General features: G+C 42.4%; 1 protein-coding gene and 1 long non-coding RNA gene across 2 annotated transcripts in view; both read right to left on the bottom strand.

The window, feature by feature from the left end:
* LOC117142604 (headcase protein) overlaps positions 1 to 7,513 on the bottom strand; it is an 89,474-nt gene extending 81,961 nt beyond the window's left edge. Inside the window, exon 1 of the mRNA XM_033306683.1 lies at positions 5,284 to 7,513. Within this exon, the coding sequence (XP_033162574.1) occupies positions 5,284 to 6,518 (1,235 nt within the window). The 5' untranslated portion in view covers positions 6,519 to 7,513. The remainder of the gene's footprint in view (positions 1 to 5,283) is intronic.
* Positions 7,514 to 10,740: 3,227 nt separating this feature from the next.
* LOC117145050 lies at positions 10,741 to 12,611 on the bottom strand. The gene is made up of 2 exons (XR_004459682.1): positions 11,889 to 12,611; positions 10,741 to 11,551 (listed from the first exon to the last, which is right to left on the bottom strand). It is a non-coding gene; the product is annotated as an uncharacterized LOC117145050 (long non-coding RNA).
* Between the last annotated feature and the right edge of the window lie 4,536 nt (positions 12,612 to 17,147).

Here is a 17,147-nt window from a genome sequence, read left to right as displayed (position 1 = left end):
CATTCCCACACAAATGTACACATGCAGTGCGGCAGTCGTCGAAATGCATAACAGCACTGAGAGAAAAGTACTTTTTACTTTCAATTCAAAAATATTCAAAGTATTTTCCAAGTATTTCCATTTCCATTCCAAAGAACATTATGTATTATTAAATGTGAATTAGAATTAGAATAAACTACTCAAATGAAAAACATTGCCCCGTTTTCTCGCAGTGTACTCCGATAGGATCCCAACTGCAGCGGGAACGTTCCAATCAGAACTCCAGCTGGGTCCGAATGAGACCGACAGATAAGGCGCGAGTGAGAGGGGAGAAGGAGGAGCAGGACAACAGTTTTGTTTCATTTGCACAAACATTTAATGTTTTGTGCTCCGTTCCTGTTCTGTTTTCTGTTTTACTTTTCGCTTTTCAACTTGTTCATCCACGCCCCCTCCGCCCACTCCCTGCCACGCCTTTCATCCTTGCTCTTTCATTTCGCCAGGCTCGTTTTTACTGTTTCCACTCTTCTTTTTGCCATTTTTTGCACGTTGCGTTTTATTTTTGTGTCTGGCAGCTGCTCGACAACAACAACAATATTGATTGCAATTTCAGCCTGCAGTGGCAACGAGTGCGGCGGAGTGCGGGGGGGGGAAGGAGTTGGGGTTCTCTTTCTCATTTCGCTGAATGGCCCAACACAAAAGCCTAAAAGCACACACACACACACGCTGAGAGACGGGAGGCAGACAGATAAACACTCACACACGCCCAAAGCTTGGCTTATGAACCAACAGACGACATCATGCTGGCTAAAATGGGGAAGCAGTGCAGCAAGCAGTGGGGAACGGGAAGCAGTGCACTGGGCGAAGGATTCTGGTTGCTGAGATAACGGCACTGGGAACGTGATTATCACAAGTTACCAAACTTCAAGGCAAATCTAAAACTAATTTTAGCAGTTAACTAGATTTTATTTCGATATTTCGAAAAAGTGAACTGCTTCAGAATTTCTATTTTAACTTGAGTTCACCGATATTTTCCCGTGTAGATTTAAGTTCTGCATAACAGAGTGAGACAGAACGCAGCGGAGAGGGACGGAAACTGCTGAGCCAACGAAGCCTTTAAAGTTGGCAAAAAGCCTGCGGATGGAGCCACACACATGTGTTGGATGTGGCTACGGATGTGGGTGGCAGTACAGCAGGAGGTTCCAGGGAAAAGCGGGCGGAAAGGAAGAGGCGGAGATGGAGTTGCCCTGGCATTGTCTGTTGGCAATGAAAATACGACAATAATGACGTCGAGGGAACTTTCCGCCGGAGAGTCATGCGCCGTTCGATAGGCGGGCGCCCATAGAAGGAGTGGGTGTTGCGGACTGCTGCAATGCACCAGTTACAGTGGGTAAATATATTGAAACTTGTAGTAGTTAGTTTAAGGAATATATGAAATTAAGAAACATCCGGATAATATGTGCTCTTCTAATTTTTATCCACCCTTAGACAAGCTATATTCAATTCAATGTTAAATTTAAACAATTTATGAATGTCGTGGCCAATCGGTTTGCAACCACTGTGCAGGTTACCCTGTTGTGCATATGTTTATTTAAGTTTCAGTGTGCGTGTCGTTTTGGCAAAGATTTCATTAATAGCCTTTGCGGTTGTGAGGGCGGAGGACCAAGTGGAAAACGAGTAAGCAATGCATACTTGATTTGATATTCAACAAAAGGTGAGTAGTTCCCTCTACTCCTCCACCCTCCCCCTTTTTCTTGCAGCACTCCTTTTCCCTAGCTGGCTTTTTCCTACACCCCCACACCCTTCGCCATTTCTCCTACATTTCTCTTTCTGCCCACACATCGTTATGCGCTTTAATTTGCAAATGGTTTTGCAGATTTGGTTGCGGTTACGAATTTTGTGGGGGAGTCTGCCACAGTGGTCACCCGCTGCGATGGAACTACTCAGCGTGTCCGAGACAAAGCTTTGCAGAACAAAAAGTGCCTGATGTGGCGCGACTTTTAATGTTTCCTCAATTTGAGTACCCAAAAAAAAAGGTCGTTAATTGCTGAGCCGCCCCTGCCCCTCGACGTTCTTTTATGGATCCCATATGTAAATATGATACATTAATTACACTTTACGAAAATGTTGGCATATTTATGCCACATTAGAACAATAACTATTATAATCTCTGTATGCTACTATAAACAATCCCCAAAACCCAGTGATTTTTCCCCGTGCCTTTTGTAACCCCACATGTGTGCCCACATAGCCATCGAGATCCAAGTCGCACCATTTCATTTCATGCTCGGCTGACGCCGTCTTTTGTTTATTTATCATCGCCGAGCGAAAAGTGAAACCTAACCTCACACAGTGTAATGTACGTACATATATAGAAATGTAAATTCAGAAATCGGACAGAACCTATTCCAATACGCGAGGCCCCCAATCAGCAGAAACAACAGAAAAACAAACGTCATCGATATGGATGTGTAATGGGGTTCCGCGTTAATAAAAATTTTACAGTGCAGAACTTTATGCTTTAAGTCTAGACGACAGTTTTTGGAACGTGCTCAATTAGCACATAGCCGCGGGGGGTGTGGAAACCAGGGGGGGTGAGTAGGGAAACCAGCGAGAAAAACAAAAACAGAATTTAAAATTAAATTTTCGCCCTGCCTCACGACTATAATTCACTCATATTTACTACGGAATACAGAACCCCCGGGCCCACAGATAAACTATGCACCGATATGGCTATATCGCTACCTCCTTCTCGCTCCTTCGAATCTTCCGGTATCCAGCTGTCTCACTCCCGCAGCTTTAGTCAGAACAACAAAAGTCGTGCGAAAGTTGTTAATTTTCGCTATAGTTTTGTTTTTCACACCATGTCACCGCACTTGCTATAACAGGGGGATTGGCGCATATTGTCTGAGGCTTTCAAAACAAATATGGAGAGAGTTAAAGGTAACGACTATCGGAATACCCTAAGTTCTGATGAATCAGCTTGATGAATATGAACCTCTGCCTTCTTATGTATTATAACTTATTAAGCAAAAATCTATAATATATAGTTATGATTCCACCTAGGAAATAGAATCACATTGTATCTTCGAAATGGTACCACATGTATCTAAATATAGCAACTAAATGTATCTCAACGGCATATCCATAATTTACTCCGTTACATCTCAAATTGCCAGCTAGTCACACCCTTTGAACACCCGTTGCGTTTGGTATGCAAATTCAAGACGCCGACTTTGTTGCTACTTTGTTTTTATGGTCTGTAGTTGCAAATTGTTGTAGTTATTCTATTCCCGGCGTGCCTTTCGCAATTTACTTGCAGTTGTGCGCGTTTTCGAACGTTCGGGAAAGTATTGCGGCATTTTTGGGAGATGGGGTGAAAATTCAAGCAATCAGGGGGAGGATGCTACGCCCACGTGAGAGTTTTGGGCCTACGAATGGGAAATTATTTGCAGACAGCAAATGAATAAGAGAGAGAGAGAGAGGCGAGCAGGAAGAGCTTTCTGCAAAAAAGACGGGAAACTGGAAGAGGCGCAAAAACAAACAGACTTCCGCCTCATCCACCCACCGAAAATGAATACATAAAATGTGTCTTAACCTTGACATTGGACGCCAAATACAAAAAAAAAGAGGAAAACACAAATATGCCGGCAGACAAAACAAGTTAAAAGAGCGTAAGAGAGAGAGGGAACGAGCCGAACACATTCATTCATTAAACAGAGACGGCGAATTTAAAGGGAAAGGCAAGAACTTTTGGCTTTCCTCTTTTTATTTTTGCTCACCTTTTTGAATCAGCAAAGTTTGTTTATCATGGCAGCAACAACAAAAATTAAACAAAATAAAAATGGGCCGCGTGTGGCGCTAAAAATAAACGCCAGTAAATGCAAACAAAACAAGAAATGGAAAATGGAAATACAAAAAACGAGAGGCGATAAACAATTTTATGGACGTTTATTTTTGAATTAAACGCAAATCATCACAAAATGCTGATAAGCAGGAACCGAAAAGAATGCAAGAGGCAAGAAATTTCATGAAAAATACACACAATGATCAAAAGCGAGAGAACAACGAAACTTGGATACCCTAATATAGTTTAAATAGAAGAGGATCGGCAGAACTAAATGTAGCTTTTATTCAAAAGCTTTTATAGAAAGCAGATATTACTGTTCATCGCTAAAAGAGCAATTCCGCATTTCAGGTTAAAAAAGAAACGCAAAAAATGGCGCAAATTTCGTGGCCTTGAATAGTGTGCAAAAACAGAGAGAAAGATAGAGAGCGAAATCCAGAAGAATGAATGGAATTATGCCATAGAAGGCAAAACAAAGTTCTCAGCTTGGAAAGAGAGAGCAAGCTGCCGCGTGAAAGAGATGGCCAGAGGGTGAGGGGTTGGGATTCTGAAAACCTGAAGATCGCGTTCAAAACAACACAAAAAAAAAAACAAGAAACGATCTAATTCCTCTTCGTGTTGTTCTCCTATTCGCGTTCTTTTTTTTTTTGATCGCGATGAAATAAATAATATTATTCGCTGCTCTTGGAAACGGAAATATTAAAATTGGGCACAAAATAAATAAGAGCTTGAACACATCTGGGAAACATACCATACGATAAATGTCCGTTGCTATATGGCAGCATATAAATTTCAATAATTTTTCATTGCCTATGATTTATGCGTAAAAAGAATGCCAATAAAGAGTGAAGAACTACAGCAGAATAAAAGAAAAGAAAGCCTTGACCCAAAGCAACAAACAAAAGATTATAATATTTTATTCATTCCCTGAGTTGATGCAGACTTCCTTAAGGGGAAAATATTCGCAAATTTCTCGAATAAACAAGCGCATTTTATTTAATATTTGTGCAAATATTGTATGTATTTCGCAGCTGTTCAGCCGTCAAGGTTATATAATCTATGGAACCGGCAAACGAACGAAAAACGGGCAAACAAACGCCTCAATTGTTGATAACACTGTGCAACACGATAAAGGAACCAGAGTATCAATCTGGTATCTGTTTGGCATGTTTGTTGATAACACCTAGAGCCACTGGAAGTTTTATCAAAGGAAAAGCTGAAGAATACCTACAAAGACTGCAGTAAATATATTCTAAATATTAAGACCCCTTGTCGTTCAGTGTAATTGATAAAAGTTTTGTGAATAAATATTGAAACGCTTATGTGCGCCAACCACATGCTGGGGAATTTCGCCACACAAATTTCGCTTTGTTAAACAAGTTAATTCTAGACAATAAGACTATAGCTCCTTATATGCAGATTATGGTTATCATGAAGAGCAAGGGATATCTTGGACTTACCGCACTCGCTCGGAATAGAGTTCCACCTCCTTGTTCTTCTGCTGCTGCACAAGTTGCTGCTGCTCGTAGCTGGCCAGTGGCTTGAAGTTGCTGATATTGGCCAACGCAGGCAGGTTATTCGGCTGCTGCTGCTGGGGAGCAATCAGCAGGTTCTTGGACAAGCCCAGTCCATTTTGCAGAAGGTTGCTGCCGAAAGCTGGACCCAGAGGCTGGATCAGCAGCGACTGCTGCTGCTGCTGCTGCTGCTGTGGCAGCAATTGCTGCACCGGCGACACGGAGATCTCGCCACTGGACCGGGAGTCCGAGGGCGAGGTGGATCCACTGCCAGCTCCACTGGAGGACAGGCTGCCAGCCCTGGCGCGCAGGTCCAGGCCGAGGACATTGTTCTGATTGAGGATGTTGCTGAAAGTGGACAGCACACTGGGCTGCAGCAGGCCGGAGGAGCCGTTGTTGCCACTGCTGCCATTGCTGGTGGTGTTGCCGTTGTTGTGGGGCAAACCCGACCCTATGACGCCCACATTGGGATTGGGCGTCAGTCCGGCGTAGCTGTTGCCGTTGTTGTTGCTCAAGGGGGCTTTGGCGGTGCCATTACCAGCACCACCGCCGTTGTTGTTGTTGCGGTTCCTCTTCTTCTTGGCCTTCTTCTTGTCGTCGTCCTCGCTGAGGCTGCCATTGGCCAGATTGGCGCGGTTGCCAGACCCGTTGAGGTATATGACGCCCTGGCTGCTCGGCGGCACCCAGTCGAGGTCCTTGCGCAGTTGTCCCCTGCCGCACTTGCAGCTGCAGGCCTTCTGGACCAGCTCGTAGCCCTTCTTGGTCCACAGGTGCTGCAGACGCTGCCGCTCCGACCAGGATCGAGCACGGCCGTTGGCCTTCAGCGCCTGCAGCACGCTCGCCTCCCACCACTCGAAGCACTCGCGGTGCATGTACTGGCCTGCGCTGCAGTTCTCGTTGTTGCACAGCACGCGGATGCAGTCCGCCAGGGAGAGCTCGTTGAGGGGTATCAGGGTGTCCAGTTTGCGGCAGTCTCCGCTGGGCAGGCAGCAGTGGACCACGCCCCCACCAACGCCACCGGTTCCCTGCATGGGCGCCATCAGGACGCCTGAAGAGTTCGCGTTCTCCGCGTAGAACTGCAGCAGTTGCTGCGTCTGGTGCTGCTGCTGCAACTGTTGCTGGTGCTGCTGCTGGGTGCTGTTGCCGCTGCTGCTGATGTTGCTGTTGCGACGCGGAGCCATAAATTTGTGTTTTTTCCTATTAATATGCACTCGCTGCGGGAAAAGACTTGGTTGGCTGTCCTCGAGAATCCTCAATCTCTATTTCGAATCAGCATTTTGCGATTCTAAATTTACGATTATAAATTTCAAAATATTGCTTGTTGATTTTTTCGCGATTTTATGGTGCGATTTGCGGTCTATATAAATGCTGCTGGCATATATTGATTTATTTTTGAACCGATTCCAGAATATATTTCAACTGATGGTTTGGCGGATCCAGTAAGTTTTCGTGAATTTTCGTGTTGTTTTTGTAAATTTTTAGAAAGTTCGCAGACAAAAGTCTGATTTTATTCGGAATTTAATTTTTTGTGTATAGTAAATGCTTGTTATTTTGCGATTTAGTCTGGTTAGATTACAACTTTTCGGTTGCCTTTTCAATTGTTTTCAGATGGATTTTCCGAGCGGGCTTCTACCGAGATTGGTATTACTTTTAACTTGATGGGTAATTGCTTTCACTTATTGCTTAAAAATCGTACACCTCCTTGCTGTGTGTATCAAAAATACTTCGAAAAATTCCCGTCAATGCAGTCTGTTGTTTTGCGTAATTTTCTGTTTTGTTGTTGTACCTGAGCTGAGTTTATTGTTGTTGTAGAACTTTAAGTATCAAAAATTGTTTTTATTGTTTATCTTCGCTTCGTCCCTATCTCCCTCTCACACGATCGTTCTCTCTCTGTCACACACGCGGCGCCATGTTCGGCAATTTTTCACATTTTGCTTCGCTTTCTGCGTTTATTTTTTGCGCTTCTGGTTTTTGCCGGCAAACAAAAAGGATTAGAGGATAGTGTAAATTTCCGATTGGTTCTTAGTCGCAGGACAATTGTAAACTGGAGTGTTCCTCTTCGATTTGCTCGGTTTTCAAGTTCTCCTGTTTTCCGTTTTCCCACCACGAACGGCGCACGCAGAGAGAAGCCAAGAAACACAACCAACCAGATCGAAAGCGAAATTCAAACTGTTTTTGGTCTGTGCTTGCTCGCCGCGTTCGAACATCGCGCGTCGAACATCGCTGCCGGCGTCGCTGCTGGCATTGGCAGCGAAGTTGGAGTTTTCCTCCACTCCGTTTTTCCGCACTTCTTCTTACCGTTTTTCGGGGTTGGTGGGTGGTGGTTGGCTGGTTTTCACTTTCCACCACCGCCGCCAACCGCTCGCTTTTCATTCGGCGGAAAACTGAACAGATTTTTGGCGCTAAAATGAGAAATGGATGGGGAAAATTGCGGAAGGGGCTAAAAAGATTCTAATTCACTAGAATTTGCCAGTTTAGGCCAGAATGCGGTACATTTTCCCACTTTATAACGGAACTTTTGATAGCCGTTACATACATTTTAGAGTAAATGAGAGAAGTAAGAGTTTTGACTTTTGTTAATACGCTAAAAAAAGCTTCGTTTCCATGGAAAATATTGTATCAAACCATATTTTCTGTAAACTAATAAGAAGAATAATAATACTTTAATGCCGTTTTTAGCTATTTCTCCTTATGTTTTTTGGTTCCAAAATTAAATGAATTCGATTTTTATTAAATAATCCAAATTTTATTATTTATAGGCAGTTTTAGTTTTTACAGCCATTTCATTTACAATTAGAAGTTCTCGATGATTCGCCAAAATTCACTTTCGTTGCGGCTCGAAGCTGGTTCGAATCGAGTTCGAGCCGGTCGTTTCCCCTCCAACATGTTCGACTGCAGTGGCCATGCGAACGTCGAGCGCGTTCGCTCTGTTCCACATGCATGGAGCGTGCGTATGTGTTTGTGCTAGAAACCGGCAAAGTAAACAACATGAAAACAGGGTTGCCGAGTCGCTGGAACTCGAACTTGCAGCGCACTTTTGCTTTCCGTGGCTAATCTTTTAATGCCAGTGGAAGTGGAAATGCCGTTTGATGTCTCCGTCTCCCTCTGGCGGAACTGCCGCTCTCTGTCGCACTCTTCGATTGCTGTTATATATATACATACAAACGTTTATATATAATCCCCTATATGTTCGCAAGCACATTTGCACATAAATACAAATACAATGCATGCGAGTGCCGGCAATAAAAGAGGCAGAGACAAAAAGGAAGAGAATTAAAACAATGAACGAAAAAGAACTGAAGATACCCTACCTTGAATTTAAACTACCGATTAAAACTTAAATAAGCAGACCTATTATTGTTTTCATTCGAAACAAGTATTTAAATATAATGGTAATATTTATGTTATTAATATTAGTTTTATTATTACGAATATCATAGGCAATTTTGTATTTTGACTATTTTTTTTTGTGTTTTGACAGTAGGGTATTAAAGTTGCACCAAGCCCCAAACATGCTTTCAAACGCAGAGCCTTTTTATTGTATCCTCGCCTTTGTGTATATATAAAAATTCCCGCTGTGTTGCAAAAAAAAAGTATGCGAAAACGAATAAGAAGAAGCGGTAGAAACGGCAAAAAACGGGCACGTGTAGAACGAAAAGTTGCAAAGGGAAGGGAAAGGATCTCGCAACCAGATGGGGTTTTCTTATAGGACTCTCAGGATCCGGGGTTCTATTCTTTTGGTAACTGCGGTGCAAAGTCAAGGTCCAATTCCACTTATTTTCGAGTCAAACTGCGCAGTTTCCATTTTTTTCTCTCGATTTTGACCTGCCGGGAAGAAGAAGAGCAAGAAGGAGGGAGAGAGCAGAGTGTTCTGATATAATAATTAAGTCAGTCAGGTAGGCAGATCGGCAGCCATTGCGTAATAGGATCGTACATACATACATGTATATACGAGTATATGTATGTGTTGTTTGTTGTTCTAGCTAAAGGATCGTCGGTGGAGGGGGTAAGGGAACAAAGGAGGGGCGAACTAGTTTGTTGTTGTTGTCATGGCCGCTTTATAATTCTCAAGGATTTCGCTTTGTGTTCGCTTCGACTCTGACCTAATTTTAATGACCAATGCATAACGAAAAAATAATAATAAGAAGAACAAGAAGATGGCATGTGTTCAAAGCGGAAAGGGAGAAGAGAAGAGGAAGAGCCAAAAAGAGAGGAGGAGAGAGTCTGCAGCCCCGGGCAAAAGCTGAGCTCATAATTCTTCGGCGACACGCATCAAGTTTAATTTGCATAATTAATGGCAATGCAGGACTGCAACCCTGGGGGCCGAAAAAAAGAGTTGCCAGGTCGTTAAGTAACGTTTTTAAATTAGGAATCCCAACTAGAGTTTAGGTATGCACATATGTCTTAAGATTTGATAATTATTTCTATATTAAGCTACTGCCTAAGTGCTTGATTCAGCTAAATTCCGATCTCTAAATTATTTTAATGGGTAAACTTCTGCTTATTTATGGGACCAACTTCAAATATTAAAGTGATGACTTTGTGTGTTCTTTGCAACTTTCTGCGTGTTTCTTGGCTTCCTGTTTGGCTTCTAACCAGGGTGTGAAAGCGGGTTCTTCGAAGGAGGAACTTCGCGGTGGCGTAAGAGTATCTGCAAGATACTCGTTCGTATGGATAGGCAAACCCAAGGCAAATTCCCTACCTCCTCCCACGTTCTAGCCATAGCCATCCATTTGTGCAGGCCTTTCCTTGTGTTTTTCGCCGCTCCTTCGCTTTAAAAGTCCCGAGGGTGTTTTGGGCAGATGTGTTCGACACCCACCCGTACTCCTCCATCCATAAAACCCTCCTTTTCCACTCCGCTCCTCTGGCAGAGCAGCATTATTTGTAATTACTCATACTCCCGCGTTTATCCAATCGGAAGCAACTTTGAAACCCAAAATAGGGTTTGAAATTCAACTGGCATGGCAACCCGACTCAACCTCAAACCGTTCAACTTCGTACATAGCGGTAAACATAATACATGCCAAATATATAGCCATAAAAAGAGACAAAACGGCGGAGAGAGTCGTGTTTTTCACTCGACGGAGGGTGTCGTAATTTCGTTTCGTTGCCAAAAATAACCCAAACGCCATTTTGTTGCCACTTGCCGACGGATGCAGATGATGGTGGATTCGTTAGGCAAGCAGCAGAAGGGTCCAGAACTCCGGCTGAGTCCCTTTTACGCCTCTTTTTGGGGGGCTGGGGGTTTCAATGTGGGTCTGATTCACGCAGCTCTGCTTACATAAGCGAAATGAAGTCAGCATTCGCCCTATAGACATACATATTCCCACTTAACGAACGGATGTGCTACACTCCAATCGGAATGGAACCATTATGTCAACTAAGGAAACTACATAGTTGGGATATATTTCAAGAATTTTTTTGATTTTTATGAAATAAAGTAAATGGGTAAGAAATAGTAGCAAGTCTATACTTAGAAGCCTAACTAAAGTATTAGATGAATAATAATACTTTCTATTTAGTAGTTCCTTTTCTATACTTATTTAATGCTTGTACCTAAACCCAAAATTTTTAACAGAGTAAAGTTTAGGTTAATCGCAAACTATCAAAATCAGCTTTTTTTGGAATAATCAAGAATGTTTCAAAGCACTTTAAGGAGTTTATATAGCATATTATATACATACATAACTAACATAATAAATATTTATATATTTAAATAATCGAATGATCTATACAAAATATGTTTTATTTGTATTCCTAAGGGCAGTTCCATTTGTTTTCGAGTTCATTTTTGGGAGTAGGGGGCTTCTCGTTCCCTCCCACTTTGTACTTTATCCTGAATCCTCCTTTTGTGAATCTTTCTCCGTGGCGCCAAGTGAAAGTGAGCGAGACGGCACATCCGAGCTGAAATTTCATTTGTCCTTTGTGGCAGCAACCACAAGGATAACGGTAGGGGGTGGTAAAAAGAGAAGAGCCACAAAAGAGGAAGGAGTAGAGGCGGATGAAGAGGCGCACGCACTTTTCGGTTCAGCATTTTCGGGGTTATTTTTTATGCTGGCACTCACACATACAGCCATGTATGGGTAATAAACATACAGGGTGCTCTGCAAAGGAGATTCCATAAATTTCAGCTCCGAATTCGTCAGTAGAATGAGAGACTCCGCCCACTCTAGACCAAACAAATGTTTTCCCCAGGTAAAAACGGCCAGGTAAACTGGAAAATGAAGTGGAAAAAGAAAAGTAAGTGCTAAAAAGGAAAATGAAAAAATTTAACAAATGGCGTCCGCAGTGCCTAAACTATTTGATTTCGCCTTTTTCACTAATTATGAAAGCGTTTTAAAGAAAAAATACGTTTTAGACATCTCTAGATTAACGATTCTTTGTTAAAAACAGCTCTTTGAATTACAAGCACATCATAAACAAAGTTATTAGTTTTTTTGTAAAAAGTTCAGGAGAACAGGAGAGGAAAATAATGTAATTTTTGCTTTTTTCTTCTGTAAATTATATTTTGTATGGTTTGCACATGTCTGTGCACGTTTGAGCGTGTATACCGATGATCTCATGCCACTCGTTTTTTCTTATTTGAGTTTGGCAAACTTTTTGTTTGCCAGACTGACCGAAAACTCCCTGAAATTGTGATGTGACCAAGTTTGATAAGCCAAACACAGAAACACATGCAAATATAATGCAATTTTCGCTAACACGCTGACCTTCAACATCAATTTGCGAAGAGAGCGGAAGAAGAGGCGAAGAAGCAGACCCCGGCAGCGAAAAAAAGAAAAGGAAGTGGCAAATTGACAGAGAGCTAAAAATACACACACACACGCGCTGATCCACTAATACCAGTGCAAGTCGAGCGATTTTATAACATGAAATTGAAATTTGCGCATGAAAACGAAATTTGCAACATGCCGAAAATGAAACGCAGTCGCTGTCGGAGTCGCAGTCGCCGTCGCTGCCGCAGTTCGAGTTGGAGTTGCAACAACCGCAACCGCGAAGGAGCGTGGATGAGAAGGAGCGAAAGAGAGAGAAGCGAGAGTTGCGCGCGCATTAGAACAACAACAAATGCAACAGCGGCGTCGACGGCGGCAGCGCTGCCCGCACTTCGGTTTTCAAGTGCAAGGTGCTTGCGTGCCCCACCCCGCGCCACTTCCCCTTCCCCACAAGCTATTCAACTTCTCTGCACTCTCTTCTGCAATCCTCTCTCTCGCGATTCTGCCACTGCAGAACAGACCTTGAAAGCAGATTCTCGAATTGCTTCCCTCGCTCTTCTTCTTCTGCAACTCCGACACTGAAAGCAACAGGACTGTTATTGAGATTTGGTTGTATATATAGAAGAAGAACATTTAATTCTACTCGTCCGTAAAATTCTTAAATTATCCTATTCTCTTTTGATTGGTTAAAATAAATAGTGAAAAGTACAATAGTTATGACTAAATATTTTTTAGTGTATTCCGATGTTTGAAACAGAAGAAGCGGCGGAGTTAGATTTGAGTGGGCAGAAGAGTAGAACAGGCCTCATATTCGCCCCTCCCCCTTTGAATTTTCGCTATTCTCATCTGTGCTGCCCACTTTTTGACATTTCGCCCACTTTTTCCTGTTCTTCCGGTTTTTGTTTTGCCTGCTTTCCTGTTTTCGACCCATAATCCTGTCCCGCAAAAGTCCCCCTCTTCACTCTTCCCGTCATCTTCTTCCCCCTCCCGCTGGATCCCTTTCTGCCATGAAGATTCGCTTATGTAATTCCCAAAACGTGTTTGGGGCTTGGGGCTTTGTGACAGCATTCTATGTATCGAAATTGAATGACATTTCCCTTATTTTCTCCTTTTTCGCAGGGAAAAATAATATCGCATGGGGGCTTGGCACGATTTTCAGGGGGATATTGCGAAAAAGTTTGTACATATTTTTATGCGAAAACTTTGGATGCTGGTTTGTCTACATAAGGTCCCAGTTGTCAACAACTCTGTTTACCAAAAAAGACATTATTTTTTCTTCTCTATTTAAAAAAGTGCATTTAAACTTCTATGTAAATTTAAATACAAAGACCTTTAATGAGGGCCTATTCAAATTTAATTAAGTGAATAAGATTTCACAAGACGAGTGAAATACAAACAAATTGTGAGGATGTGTTTTCTAACTTCGTATCTTTATAAACATATGAGCTTTTTCGTAATCATATTTCCTAGATTTTTTTGTTGACAATCTATACAAATCTATAAAAAATGAATTATAAAACACGAGTATACAACTTCCCCCTATATCACCACATTTTTTACTTCTTTTCCTTTATCCTCCATTCAATTGATTTTCCCTTCTGACCATTTAGTTTTGCACTCCCTTTTGAATTGGCATGAACAAATGAGTCATTTGTTTTCCTTTTTTAGCAACTGTTGTCCTGTTCCCTCTCTCCGTTCTATTCGGTGCTCCTCCTCTCACGCTCTTTCTCTTTCGCTTGGCCATTATCTATGCCAATGTTTTCCTGTTGGCCCAAACCCCTTGTTTTTTCTTTGCTGGCAACTCCAACAAAACACGTGGTATCGAAATGCTGGCCAAAAAGCCGTGGGCCATAAATAAACCTCAATCCTGGAAACCCTGGAAACTCCGTTGGTGGACAGGGAGGGAGTTTCCCACTCCCACTCCTGCTCCCTCACTTTCCCATTCTTCTGGAAGGGGGCAACAACAAAAGGCAGGACTATCTCCAAGGAGTGAGCGAGAAGGAGGGCCAGCCCAACTCCATCATCTTTCTCCCTCTAGCACTCAGGCCCTCCTCCTGCTCTCCCACTCCTTCGCTCTCTCTTTCTGTGGCTCTCTCTGCGCAAGCTCCGTACAAAAACACCACCACAGGCAATTGGCAACTCCCCTTGTCGGCTCCCCGCCTCTCCCTCGCACATTCCCTGGCTCCTCTCCCCACCCTGCAGCAAACATTTTTGCGCGTGTCGCTCTCTCGACTCCAAAAACTCCAAAGAGAGTGTGGGGAAAGAGCGGGGAGAGCGGCAGGGAGAGAGCAGAACTTTCCATGTTCTTGATCGTGAATTTTCTATGCTACTGGGGCCTTGAAACCTTGAAAAATTGTTGGTGGCCACGAATGGAGTCGAAGTGGAGCGAAAGAGAGCGAGGGGAGTGGGCGGTGGGGGCAGGTTTTATGTGTGCACGCAGAGTGAGAGAGGGACAGAGATAAATTGGAGTTTGGCGCAGCATTTGCCGCATTACGTCAGTACGTCAAAGGGAAACTGATGTCCCTTCTTCCTTCCCCCGTCTTCCCTTCACCATGCTCCTGTGGAGCCTTGTTTGTGTGCGTGGAGAATTCTGGAATACAATAGTGTTTGAGTTAATAGGAATATTCATTTTATTCATTAATTTTATTTTTTTTCAGCAATTTAATTTAATTAAACGCAATTATTTCAAGCCTACTTTATGTCGTTTGTCAACAAAATAATAAAAAAAGGACCAGTATGACTGCTATAAAATTATAAATGCGCAGATATTTTGTTTTTAGGATAGACTATATTCGTTTGGCCGCAACTGTATTGGTATGCTTGCTATTTGCTTGTATGAGTGTATATTTGCACATAAAACATTTTTCCATTTTCCTAGGCTGGCTTTTGCGTTGTTTTCCGCCTCTTGGGTTTCCTTTTCATCGCATTTATTTGGCTTCGCTCGGTTCTCACTAGCCCCCAGCCCCTTCCCCTTCTCCCGTCTTCCCACTTAGCCACCCGTTTCCCCCTGCCACATTTCTTTCTTTTTCTGCGGAGTTTCGCCGAAGTTGAGAACATTCTCTACCTTATCCGAGGTCGCGTTTCCACGTGTGTGTGTGTGTGTGAGGGGTGGTGGAAGAAAAGTGAGTGGGCGGTAGAAGTAAGAGTGGGAGAAGGAAAAGAGTAAAAGTGGGAGACACAAGGTGTTTCTTGTTAAGAGTTTTCCACATCTAAAAATTATAGTATTAAATGTAATAATTGTTAATATTGCAATTGATGCAAATTTAAAAAATAAAAAAATACAGATATATATTGAAGTTTTTAAATGAATCTAAATATAATCAATAAAAGGATATGATTCTAATCTTATTTTTTCGGTGCACTTTATGGCTAGGAACTAGAAACTTCTGGTGGGGATCTTCCGCCTTATCGGCATATTATATCGCCTGGTTCTGTTTATTTTTACTGCGCACTTTGTTAGGCGATTTTGTTATTTTGTTGCGTAGATTTCATCTTTGGGGCAACATACTTATGCTTATATTTATGCTCGTATTTATTTCTGCGCTCGTCCGAGTGACTCATAAAATTTCTTAGGGTGGGTGGGGGTTTCCAATCGACTGGTGGGGTTGCTACAAAATCGTGTTTGCTTTGCCATAAGACGCTTACACGACTTAATAAAGTTAAGAACACAATCATTTCTGGACATAAAATGCGGTAACACGAAAGTGAAGGCCAGGAAAAGCGAGGGAAAATAGTGACAAGATGTTAGAGCATAAGAAATAGAATGGCATTATGGCACTTTCAAGGTGTTAGACGATACAAAAATGTATTATTATACGTTATTTAGCTTTGTTCAAAATAAATAAGAGCTAGTGAAATAAATATAAATATAAATTTTTAATCTATTGGTGTTCCTGGATGACTTTTTTATGCTATAATTCAAACTGGATCCATAGGAATTTTGTAGATATTTCTCATTTTTAAACCACTTTCTCCCTCCCAACTAAAATATATCGAAAATTGTTCAGTGCCACGTCATTCGCTCTGCTGATTTTCCTTTGTTTTTCCGTTTTTGCTATTTTTTCTCGGTTTTTGCAAATGAAAATGAAAGTTCTGGCTGCGAAATACACACACTCACGCGGAAGCAACCCCCAAATACAGAGCAAAATGGCATGTGTATACAGAAAGAGCTCCACAAAATGTTGGAGCTCCTCCCACCGGGAAAAACACGACCCACCCACCGCACGTCCGCCCACAACTCTGCTTAAAATTGCATTTATTTATTTTTGGTCATTTATTATGGCAATTTAAAATGTTTGCTAGGGCCGATGTTCTGTATCCCCCAATCTTTATTTTTTGGTATGTATATATAAAACATGTACATATGTATATGTGCAGTCTGCGACATGAATATCAGGGCAGCTGGCGTCACAGCGGTTTAGCAGGTTAATTACATGGCTCCAGACCACACCTCCCGATTTCCCCCAGCTCTAATTTACAATTTTCCAGCCAGAGTTGCAACAAGTCGGTATAGTAGCGATTTTTCGACTATCTGATACCGTTTATTGTTTCTTGTAGGTGTAGAACGTTTAGGCAGAATACAACTCTGTGCTTATTTCCTAATGCTGAAGAATTCGCGTCAGAGTTTTTTAGGAACATATCCCTTCAGTAGTGCATTATACCCCTGCGTTGAAAAATTACTGGGTATAAAACAACAGTTGACTCAGTTTTGGGCAACCTGCTCCCAGGCCCGCCTCCATTGTCATGCAATTTTATTGTGGCAAAAAAAGATGCAGTAGGCTAAAAAAATCGGGGGATTCGAGAGGAGAAATGGGTAGTCGGACCTTTGTTGCACTTTCCACGAACTTCGCGTCATGCGATTTTTTGTCATTTGCTTGCGGACCGTTACATCCGCTGGCGCTCTTGTGGGGGCATTGTGACAATCGGAATTGGATTAATGCGCCTGGCTGCTCCGAAGTTGCCCCCTCGAGCTCCACGCCCCTGCCATTCTGCATTTTGATCAAATTTTGCATGTCTGCTTAACCCTTTTGGGTGCAATTAGACCATGACCGTCATCGGTGCACGCGAGAAGTGAGGAAATTCATAAAAATGGATCCT

The sequence above is a fragment of the Drosophila mauritiana genome, chromosome 3R (assembly GCF_004382145.1).
Source record: "Drosophila mauritiana strain mau12 chromosome 3R, ASM438214v1, whole genome shotgun sequence".
In the NCBI taxonomy this organism is placed as follows: domain Eukaryota; kingdom Metazoa; phylum Arthropoda; class Insecta; order Diptera; family Drosophilidae; genus Drosophila; species Drosophila mauritiana.
This window is presented reverse-complemented; position numbering and strand designations above follow the sequence as displayed.